At 45.2% G+C, this 21,613-nt stretch overlaps 4 protein-coding genes across 4 annotated transcripts; 3 read left to right on the top strand and 1 right to left on the bottom strand.

The window, feature by feature from the left end:
• Positions 1-1,843: 1,843 nt before the first annotated feature.
• Positions 1,844-8,708, bottom strand: LOC120108499 (mRNA-decapping enzyme subunit 2-like). The gene is made up of 8 exons (XM_039122101.1): positions 8,348-8,708; positions 7,929-8,080; positions 6,715-6,842; positions 5,471-5,569; positions 3,477-3,629; positions 3,184-3,287; positions 2,997-3,064; positions 1,844-2,184 (listed from the first exon to the last, which is right to left on the bottom strand). The coding sequence occupies exons 1-8, from the start codon at positions 8,425-8,427 to the stop codon at positions 2,003-2,005; spliced, it is 966 nt and encodes a 321-aa protein (XP_038978029.1). The 5' UTR covers positions 8,428-8,708; the 3' UTR covers positions 1,844-2,002.
• A 171-nt stretch (positions 8,709-8,879) lies between these two features.
• LOC120108500 lies at positions 8,880-14,232 on the top strand. Its single transcript, XM_039122105.1, has 4 exons — positions 8,880-9,191; positions 10,797-10,908; positions 13,463-13,513; positions 13,596-14,232. The coding sequence occupies exons 1-4, from the start codon at positions 9,064-9,066 to the stop codon at positions 13,698-13,700; spliced, it is 396 nt and encodes a 131-aa protein (XP_038978033.1). The 5' UTR covers positions 8,880-9,063; the 3' UTR covers positions 13,701-14,232.
• Positions 14,233-14,575: 343 nt separating this feature from the next.
• On the top strand, positions 14,576-15,694 carry LOC120108502. Its single transcript, XM_039122107.1, has one exon. It carries the CDS (start codon positions 14,576-14,578, stop codon positions 15,692-15,694), a length of 1,119 nt encoding a protein of 372 aa, XP_038978035.1.
• A 1,027-nt stretch (positions 15,695-16,721) lies between these two features.
• On the top strand, positions 16,722-17,690 carry LOC120108503. The gene has a single exon (XM_039122108.1). It carries the CDS (start codon positions 16,722-16,724, stop codon positions 17,688-17,690), a length of 969 nt encoding a protein of 322 aa, XP_038978036.1.
• The last annotated feature ends 3,923 nt before the right edge of the window (positions 17,691-21,613 follow it).

Consider the following 21,613-nt stretch of genomic DNA (forward strand, 5'->3'; position numbering starts at 1 on the left):
CATTTGGGCTCGGGCTGTGAGGGGAAACCTAGAGTTCATTGTCAAGCTCTTGATCGGTCCTGATTTTGGCTACCGAAGCTATTTGGTCTTTGACGAAAGCGAAGAGGCTTGGGAACCTCTCTCTAAGAGGCCGGTTCCCCATCCAGCAGTCGAATCAGAACGAGGTAAGTTGGCCATTACCAATTTGGTGCTTGGTCGGAGTTTGGAAGATTCCTAGGGTTTTGTTCACTCCCCCAAAAATGGTAATGAGCATCGCAGGTTTGTTTTTTTTGTTTTTTTTCGACGATGGGGAGGGCAGTTGGCTAGCATATATATAATATGTGTTGCGTGCGTACCAGGTTGCTCCAGGGCTTGGTAGGTTCTGCATAGAGGTTCGACCACCAATTTACACAGCTGTACTCGAGTGAAGACCTTCAGGTTGATGATGCCCGAGCCTCCAAATTTCCTCGGGCGGCAGATAGAAGGCCAGCTAGCTAAGCAATGTCCCGGCGAGCATGATTCGTCTCCTCGCTTTGTCGATTTTTTGGATGACTTCGTGGGGGAGTAGGAAGGTTCGCATCCAGTGCGTCGGAACTGCGGAGAGAACGGAGTTTACCAACGTTAATCTACCCGCCAAAGAAAGGAGTTTGCCTTTCTTCCATTCTGAGAGCTTTTGTTACCTCCTTTGCCGCAAGAAAGTTCCAAACTGCCTTTTCAAGTGTAGAATGGTACTGTAGTGGCATGCCCCGATGCCCAGGCAAGTGATCATCGGGAGCTCGGCCGCGTCCTTACTCCCCAGGTTGGCGATTTTTTCAGTTCGGTAGACAGACTTCTAAACCGAGCCCCAGGATCTGAGAGTTTTCGAAGTTAAATCTTGAGGCCTGAAAGATGTTCGAAGGAGTAAAGAATAAACTTGAGAATGGAAATATGTTTGACAGATGCACAGAGTGTCCTCGGCGAGTTGTAGGCTCTGGAATTGCCGGGTGATGCGGAGAGGACCGATACCGGCAATCGGGTTCTTTGAAGCAGCTAGCTAACCAGCCACCTTGAGGATTCGGTCAAGTGTATCGGCTATAAGAAGGACGAGGTGTGGGGAGAGCGGATCTCCCTGCCGAAAACCTCTTCTACGTACGAAAAGGTCCTACCCGGCTTACCGTTAATTAGGATGGAGGACTCCGAGGAGCTCAACAGGTTAAAGATCCATCCGCACCATCGACTGCCGAATCTAATGCGCCTTCGGAGGCGAAAACCTCTTCTACGTACGAAAAGGTCCTACCCGGCTTACCGTTAATTAGGATGGAGGACTCCGAGGAGCTCAACAGGTTAAAGATCCATCCGCACCATCGACTGCCGAATCTAATGCGCCTTCGGAGGCGGCAGTGTTGATCGATGCGCCCTTCCTCTCTGATGCGAAACGGATAGCATATTGACGCCCAAGGACCTCGGTGATTCTGCCGAACATATGGTTTAGTTCTCTGAAGTGCATGCTGGAGTTCACCATCTACTAAATCCCTTCAGATTCTCTCCACATAAATTATCTTTTCACGCAGGACCCTCGTTCAAATTCCCTTCTTCGATTATAATACAGACCCCCATACCTAAAACAAAAGGATAGGTCACCCGCTACATTATCTCAAAGACCGCATCAACCAGTAGGGATGCACGGATCCAGTTGGGTGCACAAAAAGATATAGTCCATCACTTAATGGGAAGGTCCAAACTGCTGCCAAAGATGCAGAACCATGCGGCGCTGTTCCGGAGCAAGGATCTGGGTATCTTCAATGTACCACATTACCATTTGAACCAACAATCAAGATACTGGGTGAGATGCAAGGAAGTGTGCACCGCAAACCACAACCTTATATTGTTCTAAAGGCTCAGCAATTCCACTCCTTCAAATTCATGCAGCCGTGCTTGAATAACACAACTATTTTTACTCAAAACTCAGAATGCCCCATGCAGTAATACAAAAATGACTACACCATACACATGCGGTATAGCTTAACAGTCATATATATACATCTTAATTGGCAGAGAAAGCTGCTTTTATAGACTGTATGATGCTATCAGTATCAAACCTGAAGTTTCTGAAGCTTTTACCAGGGGCATTGTCAGCATTATAAGATTCAGATCCCACTCTGACCAATGGGTTCTCAGTAGTCATTGGACCTCCGGAATTGTTCTTCGCTTTCCACACGCATGTGCCTAGCCATGAATAAAGCAATATTCATCAGAAAGAGTAATGTGTAAAATTAAATGACTCCGTGGTACCTTGAAGAACTAGGAAGCATGGATATGGATTTGGGATACGGATATGACATAATATGGGCAGTAGAATATACCAAGCAATATACATATGTACATGCATACACATACACATATATAATACATGTACTTTTGTATGTATTTATTTTATCCATACATGCATGCACACATAAATATGATTTTTTGGTACGTAAGCAATTTAAAGGTAGTAGATCATATCCAGCAGCACCAAGTCATCAATATGAAACACCCATTGTCCGGTCTTAGACTTAACCGGATCTGAGTGGAGATCCACTAGAGTATAGCCAAGTCCATCTATATGTATATGCATGTATGTGTATAGATGCAAATGTACATATGTAAATATGTGTGTATGCACATATGTATATAAAATAACAATGATAGAACATAATAGGTTATCAAAAATAATATAGTCCGTACTTCATGGTAGTATTAACTTTTACAGGCACATCATCAGACATTAATGTAGCTACCAAAGAAGTATCTAAAATGTATCTGGAAAGTATTCAGAGCGTTTTCTAAATTTTAAAAAATAAGATACTTAAACACAATATATAACATGTATCCAAGAACCATCCGACGAGTATCAGTATGCGATATAGATACACAGTACAGACAATACATGATTTTAATTTTCTGTGCTTCCTAGTTGAAGAAAAACATGCACTGCATCAATTTTCTTGGTTCCAATACTTGAGCTTTGAGAGGAGAGGCAGAATAGGCAACCAAACCTCTAGCAGATGCATCTGATTTCTGAGATGCGGGAGGAGGATGTGATGCAATCCAGGTTTTCAGAGCTCTGCAAACAGTCAGGAGAAAAAAAAAGGACTTAGGCTAAAGATGCTGCAAACAACTGTTAAGAGAATAAACAAATACAGCAGCACATATTTCACACACTAAAATTTATCAGATACTGACGTTAAGAAAGGAGCAACCATGTAAAGCTTCAAGCCATTCACTCCTCGTGATATTGCATCATCACCAGCTGGTTGAAGTTCATCCAGCCGGTGCCATGAGATTTCCTGCAGACAGCAAGGGAGCGGGTTTTTTTCTACATTAGGCACGCATAATTAAACTCCCACAAAAAAAAAAAGAGAAAGAGAGAAAATCATGCCGCCATGCAGAAATATTCAACCAACTGTGATCTATTAAAACATTGATAGAAGTACTTTTGATCGAGAGATGTACCAAAAGATGACAAAATTACATACACTAATCTCCTTTTTAGTTAGAGGTGCAAATACAGTATCCTCCTTCACCCCTGTTATTATGTAAAGTCGAACCCTTTGCTGTCCAATTACAACCTCAATATAATCATCCATTTTCAAAAGATTTGAAACATCAAAACCTGTTTCCTCCAGGACCTGCATTGGTCATTTAAATAATAGCAGGTAAGTAAGAGTGTCTGACTAGAGCAACAAAAGTAGGGCTGCAAACAGGTCGAGTCAGACCATGGCATGCTTGATCCCGACCCAACCTAATTTCATATTTGAGTCATGATTTTGGAACCATACCCAATCTATTAGCTAATTAGGTCGGGTTGAGCCGTGTCCATGGAAGGAATTTTAGACCCAGCAGGTCATTCAGCTTAGGATGGGTCAAGTATGACTATGACCCAGCCCAAAATACTAGGGTTTAGGTCAAGACCAAGTAGGGTCAGATTTGCAGTTTGAGTCAAACATCAAAATATTCTTTTATAGCTAAAATATAATAATTGATAACCAAATATAAAATCACTAAACAATTAAAATAAAACTAAAAAGAGCCAAAACAAAGTTGAATTTTCATTTAAAAACTTTAAATTTTGTCCAAGTAATTAATCATTCTTAAGTTCTTACACACACACACACAAATATAAGAATCCATCAAAACAAACAATGAAATATAAATGTTTAAGTATAATTAAGTAAAAATAGATGAGAGGAGATGTAGTTGTTTAGTCGAAAAAAGGAGGAATTGGCTTATTGAAAGTTCATTCAATGAATTGGGAAAGATATTTAAAATGAAGGAGGTTTACATGATCCAGGTTTTTGGATCAAGCCTTATAGGGTTCAGATGGGGTTGGACCCATTTCTTGTTGATCCAAACAAGACCTGGATGATATACCGTTTAAGTCAAATTAAGTTGAGTTGAAAGTACAAGAGCCAAATCCAAACAGGAATTTAGATTGGGTCCAATTTGAACCCAGCCCAACCCATGGGTCTTCAAATACAAAATGGATCAAGTCTTAGCAGGTCAGGACCAGTCTGGTCATGGGTTAACCCGACCCATTAGCAGCCCTAGACAAAAAGTAAATAAGAACAAAAAAAAGCAAATAAAGAAGAAACAAAACTAGGAAGTGAACTCTAAAAGAACAGCTAAGCAAAAATAGCATAATCAGCTAAAGAACAGCCTCTACACTGGCAAATAGATTAAGTTCCAACTATTATAATTAGAACCAGATAAATGAATTCGAGAGAACAGCAATACCGACAAAAATAAGAACATTAAGTATTCCTTAAAGGTCTTCAACAACAATAACAATACCAAAATTTATCCGAATACGGTAGGGGATTCATCAAAATACTCAGAGTCTTATCTAGTACTTGGTTCTTCGGAATTAGAGTAATAATGCCTTAACATTTTCAAGGAAGCAGCACAGATGCAAATACATAAAACAATAAGAAGGTAGATGCTGTTCACTAAATCAGTTCATAAAAATACAAGAATACATCCAAACCATCACAGTGCACAACCTGTCATCACCAGTTGGTAGGAAACAAGTCGAAACAGTACAAACAAAGACCAAATCTGGCCTCTCTCTATTGAAGATGGCACCTACTTGCTGTGTCTAGTTAGTCACTATTATCTGTTTAGTAGTAGACGCAGTTTTTTTAATTAAAAGCATAAGATGGGAACAGATATCTGGATATGGGAGGTTGCATCTAGCAGTTGGAAGAAGCAGAAGAACAAACTATTGAAACAGATTCAAGCAACTTTAGTTGCTTGTGTACTCAGCGACATTATTATAAACTAATCATGTTGCTAAGGGAAGCCTTGCATATCAGAAACTAGTGAATTCAATTAGAGGTTCCCTTTGAAAGCACAATACCAATGAATTCAATTCCTGCACAAGCAATAAGTAATCATCTCCGCATGAGAATTTAGATTTTTTCAGGTATATATTGGTTAATACTAAAGAGATGAAACCAATAGGCATATTTACTTCTCGAACAGCACATGTGTGGTCTTCTTCATCTTTGCTCTTTTTACCACGAGGAAAACTCCAGCTTGCTCCTGCCTTCCAGCCTTTTACAAGTAAACACTGCAAAAACGATCACATGGATATTTTTGGCAAGTTGATATCTATCTTCAACAGAGATCAGATAATATGGATTTTTCTTTGCCAACGAATCATAAGCCTACTTCTATGTCAACGTGTGTGTGCAACTTTACTTCAAAATGAGAACTTAGAAGCATGCTTCAATGATGTATTATTTCAGGCATAAACTACTAGGAAGAAAGAAACCTGTTGGTTGTTGAAACTCGAAATTAACATAACCAGCATATTAGGAATAAGTAAACTGATTATGTTAAAAAAATGCAGAAAGGTAGAAGAATATGAATCAGCTTTTAGCAACATGATACCCATTTCTAAAGAAATAATTAGCTTATTGATGACAGATAAGAAAATACGAATTGCCACAGATTTCTGTAAGTAGTGTCATTTATAAAATTTGAAATAAACTATGTAGGCAATTCAACAGAAGAACAGTTCTGTATAAATTTATATGTCGCATTCAGCAGCACTCAGAGGAAAGTACTGCTCAAAAGCTTCCACATGACTAAATGATCAAAAAATAAAAGGAAACTTTTAGTTATTTTAAAGGTATATTTAATAGCCCGTCCCTCCATTGACCAGGCTGTAACTTTTAATCCACTTTAACACCCACTCCAAGTTTCAAAGTTTCTTTAATTCCAGGTCCATAGCAGCTATAAGTATACACAGTTATAAATAACTGGATACACACAGACATAAGTGAGTACAGGATGGTAATAACTGTATGCAAGAACAATATAATTGGGTACAAGAACCAGTATAGGTGTGTGCAATGCATGTTTAAGTGTGTGCAAATCTCGTATAAGTGTGCAAGACTAAAAAATGAAATGCTAATGATCAAAGGACAGCATGTTAAAGTCCAGTCAAAGAAAGGACCGGCTGTTAAGTTCCTCTATTTTAAAAGGGTATGTGATTGTGTGGGAACACCAAGTACAATATTTCAAGATGAATTCTGGGCATTTCAAATCGCGCATAAAATATGTGCATGGATGATGCTGTTGATATAGGTGCAGCAACCAATACAAGGCACATTTTAGTAATAATGGTAAATGTATAATTAGATTAAAGAAACACAACAAAGAACTAAAAAAGCAAGCTACTACAAGCTCCTCTTATCTGCATAAGCTTACCCTTTCATAAGTCTCATCCAAAATGATGGCCCCCGTTACTGGAACTCGAAACTTGTAAGAAGTGAAGTCCTTGTATATGTCATCAATATGTGCTATATATGGTCTCAGAGCAGCACAACTATTAAACACTATAAGCCATTAAGGAAATGGATATCATGATAAACTAAGATCAACTCAAAAATAACTAATTAGCATCTTGATGTGTATATTCTTTAGATTATATTTGGAGTTGTAGAGTAAATGATATGAAAAAGAATGAACCATTAACAAATATAGAGATTGCCTGAAAAAATAAATGTGCTATTCAAGCTTAAACAGTGACGAGCAATGTGCTACTGCCAATGCCAAAAACAGTCAACTTCTAAAAATCGAAACTCAACAGTATGGGGCTAGGCAGACTGATTTCTATTATATATATGCACATGCGCACACGTGCATGTGCTTTAAAGTGCAGTAACAATTGTTACCAAACTAACTGGATAGCTGAACAAATCAGTGCAACGGAAAATTACAAGCACAATCAGATTTATTATAATAAAAATAAAAAAAAAAAAATATGACACAAGCAAATTTCCTCAAGTGGGCAAATCAAGACATAATTACAATGACTTGAGAAATAAATCCTTGGAGAAGAAGAACAAAATACAGTCCCACTAGATGTTCAAAAGTACTGCTTCAACTAATGTGTCTTGACATGGATGACCACATATGTAGCTCTTTTCCTCTCCATGACAACATTCGTAGAATGTGAGGGCATGCACAATAGCACAAAGATGTAACCATATAACATTCTGACAGTTATGGCAACATCTTTACATTTTTACAAGACTAAAATGATTTATGGCCACTTGTATGAATTGCTTTCATTGACATTGCTACCAAAATTAGCTACAACCCTTACTCACTGTAAGCACCATCATCCAAGATGTGTTTAATTGATTTTCCGAATTTTTTCCTCTGCCATCAATTCCTGTTAAATAATCCAGCACAATTTCCTTTCCTACAATTTTAAGGTCTACCTCTCCCAGTACCATAACCCAATGGTGCGATAACATTCATTATACTGAAAAGGAAATGAATTGATAGACCGAGTACTAAGAATGACTGGTAAACCTTCCTAAAGCTAAGTGATCAACACTCAGAGGTACTAGTAAAAACCAATCATACTCCAGCATGAAACACTGGGGAAAAAACAAAGTGGTTGAGCAGGATACTCAGGGATGTGAATTCTTTGAAAGAGAGAGACTTGAGTGATGGATTCTGTTCGACTGCATTGTCCTCGTAGAACCAATGAGCTTGCTCCAAGAGAAACAAGATCCTCTCGAATGACTCCAGATCTTCTTTGGGAACGTTCAGCACAAACCGACTGCAAGAGAAGTCAGCTTTTTAATCGAGGAAGAATTGGTGGTCGTTACCGGTCAGATTAGAATAACATCTCATGACCCAGACAAAGGACGGAAAAAGGAGAAACAAAAAATGGGCGTATTTCATCATCACGCTACAGAACATGAAGCAAGATAGCATCGGTTATTCAGGCACATCAGCTGATACCAAAATCATAATTGGCACAGGGAAGGCTATTCATCGTTCCTGATAAATATTAGACGCAAGGGGGATGGGGAGAGCACGGCACCTGCAAAGATCGTCGAGGAGCTCCTGCGGGGGAAGAAGATTCCTCATGGGATTGCTCGATGAACGATTCAGCCCGGCCATCGATCGCTGCCGCTCCAGGAGAAAGGACAAGACCAGTTGAAGCACGAACAGAGAGAGGTGCGCGAGGAGAGCAATACGATGAGATGAAACCCTAGACCGGGCTTCCTTTCTTGTTCTTCGAGGATCCCCGAGATCACTTGAGGGCTGCAACGCGGATCTTCCTGCGCCCTCTGCTTGCGCTTGTTTTTGGTGGAATCTTGGTCCTGCAGTGGGAGGGAGGACCTGCTGCAGACTCCAGCTGGGCTTCTTCCGGACGATTCTGCCGCCTGCGTAATGTGCGCCTGGGGCAACCCAACGGAGGGTCATTCGCGTAACTTCTGATAAAGACACGCAAGCTTTTGTACGATGCACGCCTCGCCTTTCCTTAGCCCGATTCGCGCAGCAGCAGCAGCAGCAGCAGCAGCAGCAGCAGCGTGTACATTTACTAAATACAGGGGGTAAGTAGGAAAGGCGCCTTGGTTGAACAATAGAGGCTTCACACGGAGCCGGTCTCGCAGGGGAGGAGGAAGGAGGCCGTTGGGTGTTTGATATTGCAACTCTCTGAAGCGAAGCAGCACCGGCCCAGCTCGGGTGGGGGGTTTCTGGTCCTCTTCGGTGGCTCTGGGGGATCGGACTTCTCAATCGTTGGGCTCGGAGATGGGCGCGCGGAGGAGAACCCTCCTTCTGGGGTTTGTCGTGGCTCTCTTTCTTGGAGTCGCCATCTATTTCCGCCTCTGGGCCATCGACAACGAGTCCTTCTCCGCCGACGATCGGGAAGTCCTGAGGTCCGTTGGTTCCCTTCTTCTTGTCCTCTCCTCCCCGTCTCTTTCTCCACCCCCCCCACCCCGGTTCTGTTTGCAAATCCCTCTTCCTATCCCTGGTGATGTTTTGCAGATCGATGTACGTCTCAAATCTTCGGACATTCTAGCATGAACGAAACCTGGATCTTTTTTTTTTTTTTGTGCGTTTCCATTTTATTGCATCCAGGCGATCGGGAGGGGATCTGGGCTGGGCAAAGATGACGGTGCCGTCTGCTATCCATTTCTTGCGATCCGGATCTACCCGTTGCTCCTCTGCATGTGACTCGAAGGACCTCGATGCCGAAATAACTGGAAAGGAGTCTCCTTCTTCTTTGGCCAAATCTTTGACAATCTGATTCTTTTCTAGGACAATTTAATCCTTCTGGGAGTCAATCTGTTAGACGTCGTAAATATTTAAGGATTTTTTTTGTAATTTTTGGACCCACCGTTTCTCGCTATGGTAGGATGAACTCCTTCACCCTTTGTGCTGAAGCAAAACGCAACAAGTAGGACTACCAAGATCAGCCCAACCCCCTCGCCTCCTTTGATCTTTGTCAAATTTCTATTAGTTTCGCCGTTATGTAAACTGGAAATGATGAGCCCAGTCTATGATAGGAATAGTGTAGCACCTATTTATCTACTTTGCTTCCTTTCTGCTGCCCATATTGAAACAAGTCATTGAAAAACATGAGAGGCCTGTGCAATAAAGGCATGCCGACTTTTGTTATCAACCACTTCAACATTGCTCTTGTTGTGCAAGATAAAAATGCAAAGACATTAGTAACAAGATCTCAGGAGGAAATTCTCGATGGAATGTAATCTAATCTAGATGGCACTAGATATCTGGCCGATTGAATTGATGATATAGCTCCCCTTTGCCTCTTGTGTATTGCTTCACTGATGAGAATGCAAACCTCCTAGCTAAAGAGTGATTACTCAGATGCTGAATTGTTATTTTTAAGGGTTTTGCCTCTTTCGCATTGACACTCTTTGCTTCTCATGAAAGAAGGCTAGTCCCTTGTGCATATGATTACTGCTAATAACACTTGTAAATTGCCTATGAAAAGTTGATACCTAAACAAGAAAACTGCCTCGATTTTTTAAGTTCTTTATTAAATTTGAAGCAACATAGAGCCAGCGAAGTGATTCTTCATCTAAAAACATTTACCAGTGTTATTATGCCAGAATCCCCTGTTCAAGTTTGCTCGAGTGATACCACATTCTCTCATGGGGATAGATTTGTCTCAAGGCCTTTGGAAAGTAGCTATATCTTAGCACATAATATAGCTTCTAACTATGAATGATGCTTCTCTTTCATATTTTTGACTTATACAATGAATTCTTGTTTCTGCAATTTGTTGGCATCCGCTGATAAGAATTTTTTTATTCTGCTTCCTTGAAACTCAGTTGGAAACTTCTTTTAGCTTAGTCATAGTCAAAGTTGGATTTGATTGCTATCTGTATTCTTTAAACTAGGTAATGGTAATTAATTCTTTTATTTTATTAAGGATATTGCTTTTAGAGCTCACAATCATTTTTTATACATTACTTTTTTATCACATATGTATCTTTCTGTTTTTCCTTCTGCAGGAAACAATTTGAACGTGCCAATCTGGAAGCTATGGATGAATCTGCTGAATGGAGAATGAAATATGACGGGGAGGTCGAGAAGTGTAGGCTGTTTCAGGATGAACTCTTGAAGGTATCATTCGTCAGCTTTTTATAGTTGGATCTCTAAAAACTTACTGGAATTATCATTTACTTTAGCTAGTTGATGATGAGTATCTTTGACATAACGGCATTTGATGGGAGAATAAGTAGGCTGTTCTAATCTATTGATGATATGCAAGATGAGAGACAAAGTTGATGATATGTAAATAACCTTGGAAATATTGATGTTTCCTAAATTGATAAATTATTAAAGAATATCTAACTTGGAGAGTTGTTGGCCAACTTTTCTATCGGAACAAGATATGAGGAAGAGCGCGGGCATCTCTAGCTAGGTCGTGCAATTGTGCATGCCACCAATGTCTGAAATTGGAAAGAGGTAAGGGTGGTTGTGGGTCATATCACCTTGAGCTTCAAAGATTTTCACTATCAAGGCGCCGCCTTCTCAAAGAAGAAGGTAGCTAGGGCTATGAATCTAAACTATGAGCCACAAACTAAGGATAAACTAAGATAATGTAAGATAAATAAAGATAAGGGCAAAGATAAATAAAGATAACTGATAAGTATTTGATTTGCCAAAGATCTCTTCAATAAAGTTACATACCAATATTTATACAATCTTTGCTAAACAGTCAGGCAACCATCTACTTCTATTGCTGGCACCTGTTCACACCTGACCTCCACTTCCTTCTGACGATTCCAGTAGTTGGAACCAGCTGCTCCCTACTTTCACATTCTGGTATCCACCCACAATTACTCTCATTAGGCCGATGGCTTAATCTTCACAGGTGATCATACGCGATCGATCTCAAGCTTGACACGCTAAGTCCTCATTGATCGGTCGATGCTTTCAATAATTATCTGGCCTATCCTAGTCGTTATCTCTTACAGTCGACCTGTTAGACATCTTATTAGTGTATCGAGTCTTCCCTCAGCTTATTCAGTTTTGTTCCCATAGTGCAACTCAAGGATATCAAAGTTTTATTGTCTAAGCTATTAATTTATCCCGTATGGTTACTAGGTTCGAGCGCCTTTAGTCATTGCTTTATTCCAGCCCCACTGTGTGGCTGTACATATGTTAATCCTTAGCTGTTGTTGTCAGTCAGGATGTGGTGTAAACAGGAGTTTATTGCATTTATGAACCCACCAGCTTAATGTACATTTTCTATGTTAGACTATTCTCTGATTAGAGGAGAGAGAGAGAGAGAGAGAGAGAGAGAGAGAGAGAGAGAGAGAGTACCAGCTCTAAGGCTAACCTAGCACACATGTTTAAAAGTAAGCAACATAAACATGTGCAAAATGAGATTATAAGACTTAATTTTCTTTCTCAATCACTAGGTAATGTCTCTCTGTGCAAAGAGCATTAATTTGTGGGTGTTTTAGTGGTGATCAGGTAAGACTAAGACAGAAGTTGATTTTGAAAGACATTCTGGAGCTTATTTGGTGATGGTTCATATTTCCTACCTAGAACTCTTAGGAATTTAGATGTGCAAATACCTGTGTACCAAATCATGTTATATAAATACCTAATTGTTTGGCTTTGAAACTTTTCTGGTTTACCTGAATTTTACATGGATTCTTCCTTCTCAGAAAACTAGTTTAATCTTATGTTTAACATGTTCTACAAATGCAATTATTTTGTCATGATCATGGTGGCTGTCCAGAAGATGACCATGTAACTCTACAATCACATGCTTCTCAATAATAAAAATGATTTTCCTGAGGAACAAAACCCCTCTTTCACGTGCTGCTAGCTATGCTGCAAATTTCGAATGTGGTCCATTCCCACATTCATTAGTCATTTTCTTCTGATTATTTTTTAGGGTGCAAACGCTTTCCACCCTACTGTTCATGGTCATTACTTCAATGTCCCCCAGCTTAATGCATTTACTTTACATGCATATCACGCACTGTTTTATCTACTAACTTTCCCCTCAGCTATCTATGCTTCTGCCTTTTAATATTTTTACCAAACAGTACCGATCCATGATTTAGCAGTGAGCCACAATATTATAGATTTTCTTCGGCAAAATATCGAGTTAATGATACTACCAAGAGCTTTATCCAGTTTATGCTTTATATAGGTGTAGTAAGACGATGTCTGATGTGATATGAGCATTATGGAGCGTGTGAAATTATGGTATTAATGACTCTTCTGCTAACACTGCTACACATTCTTCCTGTGATTTGTCTGATGCGAGTCTTGAGATTTTGCAGTCCTAAACTCAGATTTTATGCTTTGATTTTACATATGAGCAGTTCTCAGATGACTATCTCAGGGTGAAGAATTGAATGGTGAATGTGGAGATTCAATAGCTAATGAATCACAATTTCAAAACAAAATGTAAAGAATGTTTGAATGCACATATATCGAATGCTGGAACTGAGATGAGAGATGTATGGTTTGGATGCGTACCACATTTACCATAACAAGACCTTATGGTACTCTGTTTATTTGCTCAAACATTCTGAGGAACATGCAGGAAGCCATTTCCTAATTCATTAAATGCTCATTTCCATAACATGTTAATATAATAAATATTGCTGTTCATTTTACATGTTGAGGCCAATGAGCATCTTGCTGGCAGGTTAAGGCCTCATTAACAAGCGCCACTAAGAGGCTTGCCATGCTGCAAAAGGTATTAACTTGATTAGCACAAGAGAACGGTTAGACTTTTTTCTTCTGTCTGTTTTCTAACTTGGGATGTATATCTTGATCAGGAAAACATGAGCCTGCAGAAGCAATTGGAGTCCTTGAAACAACAAATTGGAGCCAAGGAACAACATTGCAACTGCAATCAATCCTCGACCCAGCACCAACAATAAGCACTATGTGTACTCCTAGCCATTAAAGATATCATATCATATTCCAATCCAAAAAAAAAAAAAAACGTGTCCAGTATCTCAAGCACACCTCATAAGATCGATATCGTATTTCCCAGTCTTTCAAGCTTGCCTCATCTGATCTTATAGAACGTGAGCAGCTATTAAAATTTCCTTGGTGAATTGTCGACCCTAACAGGACTGCCACGCTGTACTAGAACTCTATAACAGAAAGTGTTCTGCTTCTAAATTTGAACATGCAGGCATTACAATTGTTCTCAGATCTTTTTCGGCTGTTCTGTGCCGGTTGGAAATGTTTGCTACATAGAAGTACGCTGCAGAGGAGAGATTGTGGTGCTTGTGAAAATTCTGTAATTTTGAAAGGATCTGAGTGAGATGCAACAGACGTGGGGGGCTTTATTTAGCAGGTTCGCGGATCGATCATCTCATTGTGCCATGCAAGATCCATGAACCTTCTTTTTTGATTTGTAGAAATTAAAGAATTTAGTTGTAATTCAAAATTATGGTTTGCCAATTATGCTTCCTGCCACAAGTCCTTGGTAGATAAAGAAGACAGTTTACAGCAGAGAAACAGTGTTCCATTCAGAAGTCTCCTTGCACCAACCAATCGGTGTCCGTCGGCTTTGGAGTTTGAAGGTCTTGTCTTTTTCGAATCCCAAGTATTGTGTTCATGTCCTTAGATGAGGGCCAAAAGGAAAACAAGAAATGGGAGTATCAGCCATCTCTGTTTTGAGCTTGTGGTAAACAAACCTGGAGAAGCCTTGGGAGGCCAATACCCGAGAGAACGGGTGCATCAATGTTCGCGCTCTCTAGGGGGCCTTTGGGGTATTCTGTCGAATAGGTGAGAGTGTGTGGGGATGACCGACTCGGGGGGTGGATCGGCGGCACCGGAGACGGGGAGAGCTGAGGTGCCGAAGGGTTCAGGCTCCGGGGCTGCGGAGAAGGGCCGCTCATGGGCGGATGTGGCGAAGGGAGAGCCGCGGAGGCAATATGGGTCCTCCTATCGTTCCTCCCCTCGGGTGTTGGAACTGCTGCAGAAGAGGTTCTCCGAGGTGGTGGACGTCCCGGAGGAGGAGTTGGAGGGAAACCGTTCGGAATGGCGGAACTCCACGATCATTGTGAGAAGCCTTGGGAGGTATGTTCCAGCGGACTGGGTGGCGAGGGAGATCAAAAGAGTGGGGCGCTTGGGATACGATGTGGAGTGCTTCTTGTTGATGGACGGTTTCTTCGCCGTCCGGTTTGCGAACGAGGCCGATCGGGAAGCGGCTATGGCGAGGGGGCTGTGGATGGTGGCCGGTCAGCTTCTTGCAATGGACCGGTGGCGACCTAACTTCATTCCGGGCGATGAGGGGCTTAGCCGGGTGGTCGTTTGGCTTCGCATGCCAAGGTTGCCCTTGGATTACTGGAAGAAGCCGACAATCATGCGAATAGCAGCCACTACCGGCACTCCTCTGGCTTTGGATGAGGTCACAGAGCAGGGGAGGCGCTATGGATTCGCCAGGGTGAAGATAGCTTTGAATTGCTCAGCTCCTCTCAAACCGGGCACTCTTGTGAGGGGCTCATCGAAGGGGGTAGCGGACGTTTTCTGGCAGGATTTCATCTACGAGAACCTGCCGGCTCCCTGCTCCAGGTGTGGGCGTATAGGGCATGCGACGGCGGACTGTACTTTCTCCATGCCGGAGGCCGAGGTGGCAGAAGAAGGGGAGATTCAGGGGGACGGGATGGAGTCCCCGAGGACGTCGGCCCAGGAGAACAGGGGTAGTGGTGAACCGGAGGACCTGCCGATGTTCGGCCTGTGGATGGTCACGGGTCATTCGCGGGCGCCGCGGGTGGCTAAGGTGCCGGCTCGGAGGAAGACGAGGGCTAAGCCTGGGGTTGGTCCGAGGTCGGCACCTACCTCTCCCCGATCCGATCTGAAGCCAGGCGTGAACAGGGCTGATGCGGAGTCTTCCCCGATCGACCTCGAAGGGTGGTAAAAACCCTCCAAGGTTGCTCGCCGAAGGACGCCGGAGAAGGACGTCTCGGAAGCCGGCGGAGGCGTGAACAAGGGCGGCCCGAGTCACTCCACCCAGGTCGCAGGCATGGCGACTGAGTTGGAACCAGGTTCGAGCTCAGGCGGGAGCGACTCAGTGCCGTCTCGGGTTGCGGTTGGTTGTGCGGGTGAGGCGGGACCCGACCTCGTTCGGGATGGGGTCAAGTGCGATGGTGCGGGCGATGTGGGATCCGACCTCGTTCGGGAAGGGGTCAGGGCCGACTCCACTGATCCCGACGGTTTGGGTCGGAGCCCGATGAAACGAAGCAGGAGCCCGACCAGACCTAAGGGGCTGCTTCGCCCGACCTCCCCCGGGGGAGGGTTTGGTTCGTTGAGGAAGGAGCGGCCGGGGGGACGCCATCGCGGGAGGAGCAAGAGCTCCCCTCCGCCCCTCTCGGCGGTGTGCAGTCGGCCTCCTAGGGCGGAGCGGGAGTCCAAAGGTGGCGGTCCCTCTCGGCGTGGGGTGGTGGGGGCGACTGGGAAGACATTGGCCCGGTCCCTCTCGGTGACGGCGTTGGCCTCGGAATTGGGCGTAGACCCGGTGGCACGGCCGGCCAGGAAGAAGGAAGGGGAGAGCCGTTTGGTGGGGATGGGGGGTGCGTTGGGCCACTCGACCTGCCACCGACTGCGGAGTCCCTAGAAGCGACACAGGTGGCACGGGGTAAGCTTCCTTTGTTGCCTGATGCAGGGGATCCTTCTAGGCCCTATGGAATGGGTTGCGGGCAGAGGGAGGATTCTAGTAGTGGGCAGCCTAGGGGACCGTCGCTAGCAGCAGCAAAACAAGGGGAAGTTTTGGGCCAGGGGGCACAGCCGGAGGCTGGTGGTGCTCACCTTCGTATCTTGGACCAACTGAAGAATGCTGTAAAAAGGGTGAACACAGGAGAATTGGCTAGTGATGGACCTGTGAATGAGGTGGTGTTTCATGATTGCAACCCCGGGATGGTGGGTTGTGACACTCCCATGGGTGATCAATGAAGGTTCTCCTATGGAATTGTCGTGGTGCGGGGAAGCCCTCCTTTGCCCCGGCTTTTCGAAGGTTTGTGCAACAGAATAGGCCGGATATCTATATTTTGTTTGAGACCCGTTTATCGAGCAGGGGTCTTCAGAAGGCAAGGAGGGTGCTTTCTCGGGCGTGGGGTTTCTATGCAGTTGAGTCCCGTGGGCTGTCGGGTGGGATAATTGTTACGTGGAGGCTGGAGTCCTGTAGATTGGATACTTTTCATGTCTGTGCCCAAAAGGTGATTATGGTGATCTCGGAGGGCACAAATGATCCCCGGGTTCTTGCGGCGGTGTATGCAAGTACTGATTTCAGGCAGAGACGACGGTTGTGGGAGGAGGCATCGCAGTTGGTTGATCGGGGCTACCCGTTATTGATGGCGGGTGACTTTAATTGTATTGTTGACCCTCAGGAGAAGATGGGGGGTAAGCCTTTTTCCCATGAGAGGAAGGTTAAGGAATTTCAGAACTTTTTGACCGCAAATGGTTTGATTGACTTGGGATTCTCGGGTCCCAGATTCACATGGTGCAATAATCAACAGGGTCCGGTTAGAGTGTGGGAGAGACTTGATAGAGCTTGTGCGACAGCTGGATGGGTCCAGAGATTTTCGGATCATCGTGTGTCACATTTACCCAGGATTGCGTCCGATCATTGTCCTTTGTTGTTGAGCACTGATGCCTTTGTTCCGGTGCATCCCCCATTCAGATTCGAGAAGATGTGGCTTTCTTACCCTTGTTCATGGGAGATGGTGAGGGAGGCATGGAGCATTCCAGTGAGGGGTGATGCCATGTATCGGGTGTCCCGGAGATTGGAGTTGGCGAGGAGGAGGTTGAGGAGATGGAATCGAGAGGAGGTGGGTGATATCTTTAGGAGGATTGAGGAGTCAGAGGTGGCCATTGTTAGATTACAGGATCAGGAGGCTCAAGGGGGGTCTGTCAGATGAGGATGTTGGGGAGCTCAGATCACTATTAGCTCTGCATGATGGCCTCCTTAGACAGCAGGAGATATTTTGGAGACAAAAGACGAGGGTACAGTGGATCATGGAGGGGGACAGAAACACCAAATTTTTTCACCAGGCGACAGTGATTAGGAGACATCAGAACAGGATCAGAGTTATCAGGGATGAGGAGGGGCAGCAGTCGGAGGAGCCGGAGGTGGTGGTCACAGAGGAGGAGAATTCTAATTTGATCAGGCCGGTATCGGAGAGGGAGATCAGGGAGGTGGTGTGGTCCCTCGGGGGGGACAAGGCTCCAAGGCCGGATGGGTTCCCACTGGTGTTCTTTCAGCGTTATTGGATGATAGTTGGACGGGATGTGACGGAGGCTATACAGCAGTTCTTCAGCACAACAGTGATGGCTGCTGGGTGGCAGAGGACCTTCATTGCCCAGATCCTGAAACGGCAGGATGCTTCGAAGCCGAGTCATTTTCGTCCGATCAGCCTATGTACGACTTTGTACAAGGTGACGACGAAAATTTTCGCTATCAGGTTGAGGGGTGTGCTCCCTAGGCTTATTTGCCCGGAGCAGGGGGCTTTTTTGGAAGAGCGGAGTATATCTGACAATGTACTCATTGCTCAGGAGTTTATGTTTGATCTTAGCAGAGCTCCGATGAGGAGAAGTTTGATGGGGATCAAGCTTGATATGGAGAGGGCTTATGACAGGATGAGGTGGGATTTTGTGCAGCAGTCCTTACGGATGTTTGGGGTCCATGAGACATGGATCAGGTGGGCCATGGGTTGTATCAGGGTGCCCTCCTTTGCTATTTTGGTGAACGGTACGCCCTTCCGTTTCTTCGCATCGTCTGGGGGTTTGCGCCAGGGCTGCCCCCTCTCTCCACTGTTGTTTATTATCTGTGCGGATGCATTATCTAGATTCTTGCGGGAGGCAGTGATTAGTCAGGAGCTGGAGGCTTATAGACCGGTGGAGGGAGCAGTGGCGATCTCCCATCTGTTATTCGCTGATGATTGTCTGCTTTTAGCCAGGTCTTCGAGGCAGTCGGCTCGAGTTATAGGTCAGATTCTTCGGGATTACTGTGCTCTGTCTGGTCAGCAGGTCAATTTGGCCAAATCAGCTATTATCTTTAGCCCGAAGACACGCGGGGCGCTGAAGCTCTCTATACTGGAGGTTCTGGGAGTGGGAGAACAGGGTGGCCTGATGTCTTACCTGGGGGTACCATTATGTGGTCGACGACTGAGGATTAGGGATTGTGTGTCCCTTGAGACTAGTGTCAGACGCAGGCTGGAGGGTTGGCAGTCTCACTCATTGTCTATGATGGGGAGGATCATCCTGGTTCGTTCTGTTCTCTCATCTGTACCTATTTACCTTCTATCCCACATCGATATTCCGGTGGCAGTCTTGAGGTCCCTTGAGCAGCTTTTCAAGGAGTTTATCTGGGGGAGGAGCAGCGGTAGAGGTGGGATCCATTTGGTGGCTTGGGAGGTTGTATACCAGCCAACCAGTACCGGGGGACTGGGGGTGCAGTCCTTGGTGACGAGACGGGAGGTGTTAGCGGCGAGGCATGCAGTCAGATTTGTGCTTCAGCCTGAGAGCATGTGGTCCTCACTGATGAGGGCCAAATATGGCATCTTGGTGCCTGGGGGGCGGGTGGAGCGTCACCACTCTCCGATCTGGAGAGTGATGTGTGCTAGGGCTATGGCGGTGCTTCCGGAGATCAGATGGGTGATTGGTGATGGCCGCTCGATAGATGTGCTGAAGGACAGCTGGGTGACCGAGTGGCCGATCTGTCGTCTACCGACCATGGTGGACTCTGCGAGATTAGCTGGGTGCAGGGTCAGCGACCTGCTGGATTCAGAGGGGAGCCATTGGAGGGTGGGGATGATCAGGGAGGCATTTGGTGAGCAGCTGGCGGAGTTGATTCTGGCCCTGCCAGTCCCCTCTGGAGGGGTGTCGGATAGGTTGCTTTGGATTCCGACGGGGCGGTCGCGGGTGCGGGCCAGGGATCTTCTTGCGCTATTTAGTAGGGCGCCAGCTCGACAAATCGTAGGAGGCTGGATATAGAGATTACGGATTCACCCCTGAGTGGCACTTTTCATCTGGAAGGTGGCTTGGGGATGTCTCCCGACCAGGAGTCTGCTCGTTCGGCGTGGTATGCGGGTATCTCAGTTTTGTGAGACGTGCGGTGATATCGTGGAGACCACCGAGCATGTTCTCCTGCAGTGCCCTAGGGCTCGAGAGATATGGCAGAGATCTTCGGTTCCCTAGCTTGATGCGGTAGTCTCGGCGCAGGATCTGTTGGGGGTGTTGAGAGATTCCATGTGTAGGCCCAGGTTGGCAGTGGAAGGGATATTGAGGGCGTACCTGTCCTATCATATTTGGTTGGATAGGAACGTAGGCATATTTGAGGGGAGGCGGGCGCTTCCGAGGATGGTGGTGGAGAGAGCGGCGCGACATGCGAGGGAGGTTATGGCGGCTACCACTGAGTTTTTTTCTGGGATGGCTAGGGACACCTGGGGTACTTCTCACGCTGTTTCAGCGCCCCGTTTCGTTCTTGTCTCTTGGGTACCCCCACCCCTTGGCTATCTCAAAGTAAACTTCGACGGCAGTAGGTCATTAGATGGTCTGACTGGAGGGGTCGGTTTTGTGATCAGGGATCACTGTGGTAGGTTGATGGCCGCAGGAGGGCGTCGTACACCTGGGATCACAGTTGTTGGAGCGGAGCTGCGGGCTGCTTGGGAGGGCTTATCCTATGCCAGGCAGGTCCTTGGCGCCGAGCGAGTGTACCTTGAGGGAGACTCTGCGGTGGTGATCGATTGGATTCGGGGGGTGGACAGGTACGGTGACGGTCACCCTCTTATTCGGAAGACTCGGAGGATGGCTCAGTTGATGATCGGATTTCAGATTGGTCATGTGTTTAGAGAGGCGAACAGGGCCGCAGACTGGGTCGCCTCTTTTGTGGCCCAGCATTCCGGGGATGTTTTGTGGACGTCTGCTCTAGACGCTCCTTTCCTTTTGTTGTCTTTACTTTCTACAGACGTGGCGGGTTGTACTCATGTTAGATCTATATGAATGAGTAGCCGGTTTTTACCAAAAAAAAAAAAAAACCTGGAGAACGGAATCAAGTCTTATCTCAGCTGGGAATGCCGTTGGATCCGAATACATTACCCATGCAGGTTCGAGGACCGGCAACAACAGGACAGATGTGGGAACGAGCTGGAATCCAACCCTTTGTATCGAACGGCAAGAGGGAAGGTCCGCCTCTGGATCATGGAGCCAGAGTTAAAAGAAGTGGAACCTGGAAGCGCTGCTGCAGAAGGAGCTGATTGGCTCATCGCATACAGAACTGCTTGGAAAGCAGAGTTGCATCCACCCAAACAACCCCAATTACTCCAAATCGCTTCCAGGTTAAAAAGTTATCTAGTTCTCTTTGCCATTTTCACGGGACCCTTCAGGGCATCCCAAACCCTGAGCGTTTGAGGCTGGGGCCAAGTTGAGAAAGTCTCCACCTGCCCTCCTTCAGCGTTGGCTCTAAATCTCCTCAAAATTCGAGGAGGAACGGTTGGTGGAGGATGGCCGACATCATCGTTCAAGGAGAGAGGTAGAGGGCCATGAGATAGATCTATTATTCTCTGATGCCTGGAGGAGGAGCGCCTTTGAGTTGCTGCAACTCGCCCTGTACTCAAAATGGGTGCAGGACGAGATGATGCGTATCGGTCCAAAACACAGCTTCACTTGCTGCAGCTCACCGCGTCGCGGTACTGTTGGGTTCAGGTGCCTTTAAACTGGTAACAATTGACTCTGATCCGCTTACCCTTAGAGCAACGAAAGAAGGAGTTGCCCTATAAACCGCCCGACGAACTATGCTATGGCTGTGGAAACTGACCTGCTTCACTTTAGAGCTAGCTTTCCA

Source organism: Phoenix dactylifera, unplaced genomic scaffold (genome assembly GCF_009389715.1).
Source record: "Phoenix dactylifera cultivar Barhee BC4 unplaced genomic scaffold, palm_55x_up_171113_PBpolish2nd_filt_p 001366F, whole genome shotgun sequence".
Taxonomy (NCBI): Eukaryota; Viridiplantae; Streptophyta; class Magnoliopsida; order Arecales; family Arecaceae; genus Phoenix; species Phoenix dactylifera.